This window comes from Trachemys scripta, chromosome 2 (assembly GCF_013100865.1).
Source record: "Trachemys scripta elegans isolate TJP31775 chromosome 2, CAS_Tse_1.0, whole genome shotgun sequence".
NCBI classification, from domain to species: Eukaryota; Metazoa; Chordata; order Testudines; family Emydidae; genus Trachemys; species Trachemys scripta.
The window spans coordinates 114496503-114510370 of NC_048299.1; the positions used below are offsets into that span (position 1 = coordinate 114496503).

The window sequence follows — 13868 nt, forward strand, 5'->3', positions numbered from 1 at the left end:
CCCCCTCCCCCCAAAAAGCCCCCCCCCCCCCGTTTCTTGACTGTCCCCTCCAGAACCTCCCTGGCCCCCTTACCCTGCTGCTCAGAACAGGGTGTTGGGCTCTGTGCAAGCCGGACACATGGCTGAGCTCCCCAGCACAACAAAACCCGGTCCCTGGCCCTGCACAGTGCTGCCGGACTGGGCTGCAGGAGGAGGAGCTGCCGGCTCAGAATGCAGGGAGGGAGGGGGGGGGGGTGGGAGGAGGAAGCTGCTCCAGAATCCAGCCCGGGACTTTCCTGCAGCCCTCCCAGCCGTTCGCTCTGCTCTGCCGGGGGAGGGGGGAAATCCCGGACATTGTGAGTGCTTTACAAATTCCCCCCGGACGCTATTTTTAGCACAAAAAGGAGGACATGTCCGGGTAAATCCGGACGAATGGTAACCCTAACTCCCCGTCTACACTGGCCGGGCACTTACAGCACTGTATCTCCCTGGGTACACCGCTGCAGGTACTCCACATCTCCGAGAGGAATAGCAGCTGCAGCGGAGTGGCCATGACTCACAGGTGTGAGTGTAAACGCTTGCAGCACTGTACTAATCACTTTGTCAAGTGGCCAATCCTCTCCATTGTTGTGACCGGCTGCAGGAATGCGGAAGTGCCGGTTTCAAAGCTCGTACCGCAGAGAAAAGCAAACAGTTTGCAGCTTGCTTTGAGTGAGTAAATGAATGAGCAGGGGGCCAGGAGTTCGGAACTTGCAAAATAGAGAGCTGACATGCTCCAAAAAGCACTCTCTCTCCCCCCACACGCTCTGTCACAATCCAATCCACCCCCCCCCCGTTTGAAAAGCACGTTGCAGCCACATGAATGCTGGGATAGCTGCCCATAATGCACCGCTCCCAACACAGCTGCAAATGTGGCCACACCACTGTGCTGGCAGCTGTCAGTGTGGACAGACTGCAGTGCTTTTCCCTACGCAGCTGTACGAAGACAGGTTTACCTCACAGCGCTGTACAGCTGCAAGTGTAGCCAAAGCCTAAGGCTTTTCCATGCCAAGTGCTGTGAAGCTTGTGTTTTGGACACAAGAAGTACAAGCCACATGGCAAAAGGAATATAAAGGGCAGCTGCATCTTCTCCATTTTGTCTTCATTCCTGCTTCTTACCGCATGAAGCTCTGAACAAAGGAACGAATGACCCATCCAAGTTGTGGATGTGTCCAGAGGGACTTTCAAGCCAGCAAACTCACCAATACTGCTAAGAACCTGAGACATGGACTTTAAAATCTCTGTATCTGATTGCTTTATCATTTAGCAACTCTCTTCTTCTTTTTTCATCTTATAATAAACCTTTAGTTTTAGACACTAAAGGATTGGCTGGCAGCATGGTATCTTGGGTAAGATCCAAAATTGTATTGACCTGGTAACGTGGCTGACCCTTTGGGGTCAGAAGAACATTTTGTATATGTGAGCAGAGTTTTTAAATAACTTCTTACTGTACTGGACCTAGGTGCTGATTGGGAGACGGAGAACTGGAATGCAATAAAGGGGGCTGTGTGATTTACTTTTTTAGCTCCTCGATAATCAGTGTGGGGGATCAGAAGCACAGTTTGTGACTGGTGGGTGAGTTTAACTTCAGTGTTAGCCACCAGTTTTCAGAGAATGAGTTGTCCTTTTTGCAGCATACCCTGACCATGGCATTTTCAGCGAGGGCTTCCCCAGGCATCCCAGGTCACATAGGGTATGTCTACACAGCAATTAAACACCCACAACTGGCCCATGTCAGCTGACTCAGGCTCGTGGGGTTTAGTAGTGTCCCAGAGCACAGGCTCCAGCCTGAGCCTGAATGTCTGCACTGCAATTTTATAGCCCCACAGCCTTGTGAACAGGGCCGGCTTTAAAAAGTGCGGGGCCTGATTCGATGGGGCCCCAGCAGGGATGACTCACCTGGCGGCGCTCCGGGTCTTCCGTGGCACTGAAGGACCCACCGCCGAAGACCCGATAGGGAACCGTCCGGTGAGTACATCCCCCCCCCCCCCCCCCGGCCCCCCCCCCACCATGTCCTGCCCCCAACTACCCCCCCTCAGAAACCGCAACCATCAATCCCCCACCTTGTCCCCGACCACTCCTTCCCAAGACCCCCCCACCCTAACTGCCCCCAGGATCCCACCCCCTACCCAACTCGCCCTGCTCCCTGTCCCCTGACTGCCCTGACCCCATTCATCACCACCCCGACAGACCCCCCCGGAACTCCCATGCCTACCCAACCCCCCCTCCCCATCCCCTGATTGCCCCCCCCGCAGAACCTCTGCCCAATCAACCCCCCCCACCTGCTCCCTGTCCCCGGGACTCCCTGTCCCTGTCTTATCCAACCCCCTCCTCCCCCCCCAGTCTCTTACCATGCTGCTTACCCCTGCCGGAGCTGGGCCTGGGGTCCAGGCCAGAGCCGGGTCCACGTCGCCCGGCCGGAGCTGGGCAACCTGGAGCCGGGGCTGTGCCACCCGGCCAGAGTTGGGGCTGGGGCCAGGCCGGAGCTGCGCCACCTGGCCAGAGTTGGGGCCTGGGCTGGGCTGGGGCTGCTCAGCCAGGTCTGGAGGGGGCCGCTCGGCTGGGTCTGGGTCGGAGCTGGGCCGGAGCCAGACTGGGCCACGCCACGCTCCCTGGAGCCCTCCTCACGCCCCCCCCCCCCCGCTTACCTGCCGCTGCTTGTTTCCAGGCTTCCTGCATGAACATCTGATTTGCGGAAAGCAGGGGAGGGGGAGGAGAAGGGGGCGGAGCATTCAGGTGAGGAGGGGGAGGTGAGGTGAGCTGTGGCCGGGGGTGGGGCGGACAGCTGCTGGAGCTTGGGAACCGGCTCCAGTTCACCACTGGGCGCAGGGCCCAATTCAGGGGAATCGGCCTAAAGCTGGCCCTGCTTGTGAACCCGTTAGCTGGCATGGGCCAGTCGCAGGTGCTTAATTGCTGTGAAGACATACCCTTACACATGGTCCACATACAAAGTTGCACCAATTAAATGACAGGTGTGATTTTTAAACTAATTTAGTTAAATTAGTGCAACTTTTCATGAGGACACTCTTCCAGTGATTTAAAGCTGTTTTTTTATTAGCTTAAATTTACAAAGGCAAGCTAAACCAATATAACTATTGTAAAACCACTGTAAGTGGGGCCATCTAGGCATTTGCATCATTTTAACTAAACCACTGCAAATTTGTGTGTACATAAACTCTTAAGAGGAAATTATCTATATACTTGGGTAGCTTGTGTGTGTGTAAGTAAAATCCATTTATTTATGTTTGAATATTGGTGACATCATAGCAGAATTTTTGGAAGCCTTCTCTATCTATCAGTAGTTTTGAGCACTCAGCAGCTGCCCTTCCAGTGATCTGCCACACACTATCTAATCATCTCCTCACTGGTCATCTCCAAATCTACAAGGATGACCCACTGCCATGTTGTCAGATGTTTGGCAGTGTGTGTATGTTCTCTCTGTGTGCTATCCCAGCTCTGTGCAGATAATTGGCACAGCAAACCTCCATCGAACTGCCCAATAACCACAGACCTGTTAGTGAAGACACTCGGTCATGTTTATGGTCAATGAAGCATGGTCCTAATGCCATGGCTCAATGGTTACAGGTACACTAACACGTGGACTGGACTAGCTCAGTTAATGATGGGACTTTCCATTATCCCCTAGGCCAGCCAAAAAGACTCCCTCTGAAACTTCATTTTATACCCCAATACAAACAAGTTACATATGGCCCCTCTGACATAGTTAGTTACTCCTGATGTGGGTTGTTACCACCCATTACCTTGCACACGTTGGTTCAATCAAAATATCTCTATCACACTGTCATCCTGACCTCATCTTTAGGAGGGGTCATTGTGTTCTCATTATCTTCGGGAAGTGTGTTTTGTACCAAACTTGGTATGGGGTGTTCTATTACCACCCTTCTGGAATGTGCTTGCGTGAATGTCCTGTGCCTAGCACTTCTCAGGAATGTGTGTGTTTTTGCAATATCAGCCCTGTTCTTATCAGGTTCTGTGAGCCTGCACACAGGCAGAGTCTGACTTCTGCTCATGGCCTGTCTCTTGCTAACTTTGCTTTATGTTAGCAAGGCTTGACTACTACTTTAGTTGAGGCCTCACAGCAGGCTTCTGATACAAGGGGTTATGTCTCAGGCTCTCTTCTTACTAGACACCAATTCTTCCATTATAACTTTGTTGAGGTTATTTCCATTTCTATGCCTGATGTGACCGAAGTACATAAGTTTGCTCCTGTTGACTTCTCTCCAATAACATTTCTAATATGAACAAGAAAAAAGATGAATAGCTATAAGATAGGCAAGTGTCCCCACGAACACCTCATCTCAAAGGTTTCAATTTTCTCCTTGCCAGAAGCATTAATTTCCCACAATTCACATCCATAAGTTGCACTGGAAAAAGTATTCTTTTTACCGGTTGAACGTTTGTACATTTCCAGATGCCACGGTTTTTCCACGGGTGAGGCCATGGGTGAGCAAATCAATCATCGCCTTCTGATTCCTTTGGTACAGCCTCTTTGGTTGGATATGTAGGATCCTAGATAACTGAATGCATGTGATTCTAGCCTATGGGTGGGGGTGGGGGAAGGAGAGGGGAACGCATGGGTGTCAAGGGTGGGGAAGAGATCAGACTAGGAGTGAACATCTGAGTCTAATGAAGTGAAGGATGAGAAAGCTGGGAGGGAGCAGGCTTCAGAAGACTGGAGGTGGGGAAGGTCAGGTGGACGGGCGGGACGGGGTGTGACATAGACAATGCTGAATGAGATTAGGTGGTGGCCAGAGCCAGAGAATTCAGAGAGATTAGAGGACAGAGTTTTAGTGAATATAAGGTCAAATGAATGGCTTTTTTGATGAATGGGAGAATTAATCCAAGGAGTAGTTGGCAAATACATCAAATGGGGCACTGATATGGAAACTGAAGTCACCAAGGATAGGAGAGGCAGACTGAGAAGAGAGGACAGGGACAGGGCTGGGGGAGATCTCATTTGCTGGTAAGAGTAAGAGCTGGGGGGGAGGGAAGAATGGAAGGAGAAAGGGAGAAGGGATGGAGAAGGCAGAGTAGAGGAATTGGATGGAGATCAGGCAGCCAGCAGAAGATTACTTCAATAGTCATGATAGTTAGAAGTGAAAAAAACAAAATCTAGTGACTCAATACAGTATTTGAAGAAAGGATAAATCACATGAACAGGGAAATAATTAATGAAGGACAAAAATTAGAGCTATGAATTAACTGAATACACAGAAAATCAATTGAGCAAAGAACTAATCATTAAATCTATACAGTGGCAAGACATTTAATTAAGGAGAAAACAAATGGGGCTTGAAATAATATATTATATGGAAAATGTAAGTGATCAGTTGACAAATCAATATACAGCGAATCAATTGCTCAAAGGGATAATAAAGTATTAAGTAAATCTAAGCGGCCAGATAAATGGCAAGCAAGTTCAGTCAGACACAGCTGGAGAGGCAATTGCTAATTTGTTTTCACTAGTAGAGGATAGTGTGTTGTCAACAAGGGAGATGAAGAACTTGCAGAATTATGCCCTCCAGGTCTCCCTGTGCCTGCCCTGTACTTTGCAGAGGCTGAAAAGGTGGCAGTAGCAGTTGGTCTGCAGTGGAAGTGATTAACCCCAATGGTGGCGTGAGGGAGAGTCAGGTACTATAATGTTCCCAAAGCTAATATTGTGTAGCTCTGTTTCATGAGAACTGTGCATTTCCTGTTTTTTCTGACATTGGTGAGAATACAACTCTCACATTCTGGAAAGGCACAGGGAAGTAGCAAATACTTGCAACCTTAACTCCATGTTAACAGAAGTTTGTATGTTAATTTTAAGCATGTTTTATAATGCAATCTTAACTGTGGAGCTGTGAGCACTGGCTGTCTAATAGTACAGAAATGACTATCTGTCTCCTCTCTCCACACCAAACAACCCAAAAAGGCAAATTTTGAAGATTCTGGTTGAATAAATTTTTGAAAATGACATTTCACTTCAAAAACTCACAGGGAATTTTTGAAAACCCATATTTGTTGAGTTAATGTTTTGTTCCTGTTTTTGTTTTGACAAAACAAAATGAACTCAAACCCCAAGAGATTCAAAGCTTATATGAAACAAGATGACAAATTTAGCACCCCTGATCATGTAGCTCATGAAACTGGCCTACAAGGGAAAAAAAAAGGATGGGGAAAGCGAAAGCTTTAAGGTTCTATTTTTCCATGCTTTGCAGTTTGGCTAGAGTACATTTCACACTGCATTGCCTTTTTATATATTCAAAATAATGTAAAAGATACCTTTCTAGCATAGTTCAGGTCATATTATGTTAATCATTAAACATTAAAGTATAGCAAGTGCAAAAGTCAAGCATAGCATAAAAGGTAAACATTTCCTTCCAGAGCATTCACATTGCTGTCTGTGAGAAAGCATATATTTATCACATTTTCTTTCCAATGTAGATGCTGATTTCTCAATGTATCTGCCTTTTTTGCTTGGGTCTTTCAAACATTCTCATATACAAAATACCTTATAGATATTGCTAGCACACTAAAGTGACTTTGCCCTCATTTTCTAGACATCTCGCTCTTGACATTTTAAAAAAAAAATATACTGCAGTGGTTATTTTTGTGATTGAAAGAAAAATGACAAAAATAATATGCCTCAATGCACCTTTAGCATGTGAGATTTATAAGTCATGTGCCTGAAAATACAAACTCGGGTTATTTTGTTTGATGTTCTGTGTCTGGTTTAGTTTTAAATGGTTCAAATGAGGGCTTCCACCACTTCCATTGGACACTGCTGATAATCTCTTAGAGATCTAATTTTGAGGACATTGTTTTGATACTCCAACTAATTTTTTGTTCTATATCATCCCACAAATCTTAACTAAATACTTATATCTGTCATCTCTGGATTAAGATAAACAACTTAATCCTTACACCTTTCACAGCCTTGTATTCACTCCTCAGATATCACTTAGCCAAACTATACAGATATCATTCTATTAAGGTTTCCTAATAAGTGTATGTGATAAAGTGCATAAACCCCACACTGCAAGAACCATGAAGGAGTTAATGGCCAGAACAGTGACTTCCCCAGCTGTGACCAAGTGGCTGACTAGCAACAGCTGGATAAAACGCTGCATTCTCAGAGAGGGGAGGCTGCTAAGGCCAGTGATGATCTCAAGGAGGTTCCATGAGTCCTGGCAAGGAGCTGCCCATGGAACAGACCCACAGGTCTTACTCTGCAAGGTGGGAAGGAGAAAGCTGGACATCTGGAGGCCCACATTTAGTTAGGTCTTGGAGTAGTACTCAGAGACCCAGAAAGCTTGGAGATTGTGCTCTTAAAGGGCCATGGCATCACAATAGCCCCTTGGATATAGGGTGAAGGATTAAAAACTTTCACATTTCAGCTCTTTAATTATTTCTTGTTCTTCTCTAAATTGTATCCATTTTGTTAACATTTTTCTGGTATTGAGAGGCCCAGAACTAAACACAGTACTCAAAGGGATCTGGCCCCTACCTTGATCTTACCTGATCAGTTTCTGTTGAATAAGATGATGTAATGGTGAGAAGAAACTTAAAACAAACTATTTTAATTTAATCCTTAAATAAATCCTTAAATGCATTAACAACCAATGAAGCTGAATGACACTTGAGAATAGGAGGTCAGTGAAGTATTAATTTAGTTGCATAACTTTGAATGGAATGAAGACTGTAGTTAGAAGAAAGGATTCCAGTCAAATGAGAATCACAGTAATTTAGGCATAATATATAGCTAGAGCTTTGACCAAGGTTCTATAGCAAAGGGGAGGGTCAAGGAGTTGCATATTTCAGATGCACATTCAATAAATTAGATCAACAATATAAACTAAAAGAAAGGTAAATGGATTCCCAATTCCTTATCTATCTTGGGTTTTTGACAGCATCTGAGTGCCTTCAACTTAAAATAGATTAGCAATAGCTCACATGCTCACGGTCTAATTGGTCACCATATGTGGGATTGGGAAGGAATTTCCGCCCAGGTCTGATTGGCAGAGACCATTAGATGTTTTTCGCCTTCCTCTGAAGCAGAGTTTGGGTCACTTGCCAGTGTTATAAGGGTATATCTTAATCAATCCCCTGCTATTACAGGGGCCTCGGGTACTAGTGCACCTTGGTCCCTCCTACTCTCTGACTAATAGCCTAGTCTCCTTTGGACCAATTTTGGACTGTTGGATTTGGTGTGTGACTGGTGTTGGGGGCTTGTGGTGTGTAGGAGGTCCGACTAGATGATCTGGTGGTCCCTTTTGGCCTTCACCTCTGAGGTCTCCAGGAGGCTATGTGGAGCCTTTAGGTCTTCTTCATTTTTTGAGGCAAAGAAACTCTGCTAGTGGTTGGTTTTTTTTTTGTTTTTCTGTTATTGGTCTTTTTTTTATGGTATTACTATGGGGCTGAGTTAAGATTGGGTGCCTTACCTATGCATTTCCTTAAGCTTCATAGAATTTAAGGTCAGAAAGGGACCATTAGATCAAATAATCTGACCTTCTGGATATCACAAGCCATTGAATTTCATGCAAATACCCTACACTGAGCCTACAATGACTTCAGTTATACTAAAACATCATATTCCTCTGGACGCTAAACTGTTACTGAAAACAGAGACCAAGGGACCACCAATGCCCGAGGTTCCTGCAAAGTAAAATTAGAACAACATTAAAGGTTGAAAAATACAAGGAAGTAAAAAATATGAAAAGAAAAGTAATGCACAGAACCCACACCCCAGAGGAAATGATTTGATAGCTCCTACTATCTTGTGCCTGCTCACTGACCTCACTAGGCAGAGGATATGTTAAATCTTTTGTTGGGTGTTCCTAGGTCACTAAGTTTTGTGCACATATTTGTTTTAGTAAGTATGTGCTGATATATTTTAAAATATTTTTTAAACAAAGATATAGCTGCAATCTGTTATTGCTTTCAGAGTTAATTCAGTCATGCTATCTGCATAATGTCTCAAGAATTCTAAATGTTGACACACAATAAAGTGAAATTTCAGAGGTCTCTGGAAGCTCATTCACTCTTCCATAAACAATATAGATCACTACATGCAGTCCAAGTTGTTCAGGGATTATCATACAGTAATAAATATCCTTAGCCTTCACCTGATGTTTCTAATTGTTCTTGAGCATGCATTTGACTTTTCTTCCTGTTAATGCCACCTCACAAACAACCATTTTAGATCCCAGTGTTTCAGGACAGAGCCAATCACTTCCACACAACCTTCTCAATTGTTATGTTTGGAGGAAAAGTAGTTAATCCTCTAAAAAGGAAAAATTATTGAATAGTACTGAGACCATGCATACAAATATTCACAATTTTCAGACCAGAAAGAAATTTTATAACTCAAATTTAAACACTTGAAATGTGGGTTTTAATGGGAATTGAGTTAGATTCTTAACAATGCTTTTCAGGAAATAAGGTTGTTCATAATAAAAGAAATACATTTTATGAGAGTGGTGTGTACCGTTAATGCATATGTGTTTGCAATATAAATCCAGGGCACCAAAGCTGTTTGCGCCCTTGGCATAAGGAACTGGGATTTTCCATAGTAATGCATTTTGTGTTTGCTCTTATCTGAGAAAGCTCCAGATCGGATGGCTGGATCCTTGCTACTTTTGAGTACCTTGTTTACCGAGTTAGTGTATATGTAAAAGTGACAGAAGGTACTGATAGCAAAACTATGACGTAGAAAAGAATGCTGCAAGCAAAGATATAATGCCAGTAAACATGGGCCTGATCCAAATGACAGTCTTTCCACTGACTTCTATGAGTTTTGGATCATAACCCATATGAGCCCTATCTCTTTTAGAGATATTCATACTGTGTCATGTTTATCGGTAGATTTTACATTTCAAAGTGTAATTCATGCAATAACTCTTGGCATTTGTACATATTGTTAAATATATATATGCATAAAGTTCTGCTACTGCTCTTCATACAAAGCAATATTATTTGAAAATAACCACAGATGGGTGTGAAAGTCAGGCAAACAATAAATGCCTTTTTTGTTTTAACAAGATACTAGTGTATTGCAATATTATCCACAATCCACACAATAACCTCTGCTAATATGGGGTTTGTAAATAGAATATAATATTAACGGTTTGAGATTGTACTTCTGAGTGTTGTCTTTTTGCAATGGAAAAATACCTCTTTCCACATTTTTATGTGCTCTGGAATGCATGCCTGCTATCACATCTCTGTTTCTGCATTATGTTTTTGAAGCAGAAGCTCTAATCAGTTTGATTACATGACAAGCTGTTTCATCCCCTTCTACTTTTTCAAGCAATTTTCTAGGTCATGATTGCATGAGACTTCCCTGTTTAACAAAAGGATTTGAGAAGATTTTCTAGTGTGTCTTTTAGCAAGCAAATTACATTCATTGTTTGGATATTTAATTTTGACACAGCAATTTCTGTTTGTATTTCTGAATAATTTTACCATTCGCTATTATTTTCTTCAGAAAAATGTGAAGCACATTTATGCATTTGGCAGTGAAAGCCATTTGTAAAATACACTTTTACCCCGATATAACGTGACCCGATATAACACGAATTTGGATATAACGCGGTAAAGCAGCGCTCCAGGGGGGGCAGGGCTGCGCCACTCTGGCAGATCAAAGCAAGTTCGATATAACGCGGTTTCACCTATAACGCGGTAAGATTTTTTGGCTCCCAAGGACAGTGTTATATCGGGGTAGAGGTGTATTTAAAATGTAGCCCCTTCAATAAAATATCAAACAGAGATGCAATTAATATTTATTAAATTCAATCCAGCACCTTTCACAAGCACTATTCAGCTTTCAATTTAAAATGAGATTGAATTTATCTGACTTTTTGGATGTAGTGTAAAAACTTGTGTTTGATGTCTGCTTTCTTATCTTACAATGTGTTTGTGGAATGTACTGTCGAGTCAAATTATTGTGGCAAGTTACATTTTTTTAAATGTAGGATAAGTAAATCTGGCTGGTAAAAGAAAACAGTGTTTTTCCATCAAAGGTCATGTAGATACAGTCTATAAGCATTCTCATAGGGAATAATTCCTCACCTGGATCATCCCTTCTGTGGTAAATCCTGTGGAGCGGGTTCAAAGGGTAGAAGTTTCTGCAAGAGATTATTATTGTGCTGGAGATGTGGAATTTCCCCAATCATGAAAGTGACTACAGGGCCATATCCCAAACCTGGAAGAAAAGGAAAAGATGATCTTGTGGTTAACATGATTGTGACCCAAGAGAACGGAGTTCTATTCTTGGCTGTTATCCAGCTTTAGATAAGGAGTCTGTAAGTCACTCACACCAAAATGTTCATAATTATGTTCCTTATTTTCTAAGTGCCACACTTGAGATTACTAGAGTGAAATTGTGACTCCACTAAAATCAATAGGAGTTTTGTCTTGTATTGAGGATCCTATTGAAACCAACAGGTTTCTTACCTCTAGAATCTAATTTTCAGAAGTGTTGAGCACTTACAACTGTACTTGATGTCAACTGTGGGTGCTCAGCAACTCTAAAAAATGACATTCTAGATTTTTCAAGTAGGGTACCTGGGTAGTGAGGCACTCAAAATTAATGGACATAAGTCAATTTTGGCCTTAATTGCTCTGTTCTTGTTCCCTATCTATAAAATGGGCATAAGTAATACCACCCACCCTTCACATGGGTAGTGTGAAGACATTCATATATTTTTGTGAGGCACTCAAGCACTATGGTGATGGGTACCCTAGAAAAGAAAATGAATGATTCTGGGCTGGGTGTGGGTTGTGTACAGCAAATCACACACTGAATAATGATAAATAAAAATACTGAATAGCTCCCTCATTCACCAAGCACCTTTTATCCTTTGCACTGAATGAGGCATAGGTCCCAAGAATAAAAATGTGGCAATTTAATTAAAGATTGTATCACAATGCATATGCACAAAAAGGCAGAATTAAGAATACAGCAGCAACATTAACTCTGACATTTTCTAACTTCTGAGTACTTGACTATGCAACCATAACAGCGTTTAACATTTGTGTCTGTGTGTGTATAGTTAAAAGTACACATTTACAAGGTGTACAAAACAAACCTACAACACTGTGTAAACATCTTTAGTAAAAGGCGAAAGATTTATACGATTTGAAGAGAAACCAGAAGATCTGTCACTCCATTTTTATTCATACATATTTTTCTATTCCACCGCCATATCCACTATGAGAAAAATCTGACAATGTTCCTGGGACTGTTACTTTTGAAATCTTACTACATATTTAAGAAGATTAGCGACACAGAGCCCGTGCAACGTTTCCATAACGAAGCAGGGTGGCGAAGAAGTGAGGTTGGGTATTTAAAAAGATTCCAGCAGACAAACGTCCCCACGCGCTGGCCGAGCTCTCCCGCAGCCATTCAACCCCAACTCGTAACCGCGTCTCCCTACGTCCCCCCGGGGCTCCCCTCGCCCTTGCACCCGGCAGCGGCCGCACTGGGAAGCCGGGGAAGGGCGAGATGTCAGCGAGTATCAGCAGCGGTGCTCGGGGGTGGAGCAGCAGGAGCAGAGCGCGCGACACTGTTCAGCCGCCGCCCAGCCCGGGGGCACGAGCGCACAGGCCCAGGCCGGCGCCACGCTGCGCACAGGCGGGATGTAAACGGAACCGGTTTCTGCCGCCAGAGAAGCGCGGTGTCTGTCAGGCCGGGCGGGCAGCGGAGGGATCGGGCGTTGGGTCGCCCCAAGCTATCCTGGGCCCTGCGCAGCCCCCACCCCCGCACGGGTGTGTGAGGCCCCAGCCCTCCGCGGGGGGGCTGGCTTAGGGGGCTTTGAGGTGGGGCTAGAGCGGGGGCGGGGCTTTGGGGTGGGGCGGGGCTAGAGCGGGGGCGGGTAGGGACGGCCAGGCTAGTGGATGAGAACGAGGCTGAGGGACTGTAGAGCCTGGCTACAGTTCACAGCCCCGCCCTCTCGCGGAGGCGCCTCTCGGACGCCGTACCCGACTCGCGCGGAGTCGCGCGACGGAAGCTGCGTGAGGTCAAAGGGGCGGTGCGCGAGGGAAATGGCGGAGCCCCTGAGAGTCTGTCACGTTGCCTGTTGCGCGAATCGGGCTGGCGGCGGGGCCGTGTCGTGGGGGAGGGGCGGGCTCCTGGCCTTCGGCACCTGCCGCTCCGTGGCGCTCTACGAGCCCGAGGTGAGGGGGCGGGCAGAGGTGAAAGTTGACCGTAGGGGTTTCCTCGGGCTGGTGATTTAAAGGGCCAGCACCAGGCCCTTTAAATTGCCGCCAGAGCCTCACTGCAGGAGCCCCGGGGCTGAGGCTGAGATTTAAAGGGCCGGAGGCTCCACAGCAGCAGGAGCCCTGGGCCCTTTAAATCACCGCTCGAGCCCTGCTGCCGGAGCCCTGGGGTAGCGGTGGTGGCCAGGAGCCCTGGGGCTCAGATGGCAATTTAAAGAGCCTGGGGCTCCCAGCAGTGGCCAGAGCCTTGGGCCCTTTAAATCTCAGCCTGAGCCCCGAGGCTCCTGGCCACCTCCATAGCTGGTAGCTCCGGTGGTGATTTAAAGAGCCCGGGGATTTAACAGCCCCGCCCCCTTCCGGTTGAGGCTCTGCTTCCCCCACTCCCCCAGGACTCTGGCATACTTTTAAGTCCTTTAAGTCAGTCGTTCTCAAAGCCGATCCGCCGCTTGTTCAGGGAAAGCCCCTGGTGGTACAGGACGGTTTGTTTACCTGCCACGTCTGCAGTTTCAACCGATTGCAGCTCCCACTGGCCACAGTTCGCTGCTCCAGGCCAATGGAGGCTGCGGGAAGTAGCACGGGCTGAGGGATGTGCTGGCTGCCCTTCCCACAGCCCCCATTGGCCTGGAGCG

General features: G+C 45.6%; 1 protein-coding gene across 2 annotated transcripts in view; it reads left to right on the forward strand.

Moving 5' to 3' along the window:
• Positions 1-12951: 12951 nt before the first annotated feature.
• ELP2 (elongator acetyltransferase complex subunit 2) overlaps positions 12952-13868 on the forward strand; it is a gene marked incomplete in the record, with an annotated part of 113662 nt that continues 112745 nt past the window's right edge. The window contains 1 exon segment of one of the 2 annotated variants that reach the window (XM_034761460.1): positions 12952-13197. In XM_034761460.1, coding sequence (XP_034617351.1) covers positions 13066-13197 — 132 coding nt within the window. 2 annotated transcript variants of the gene reach the window in all.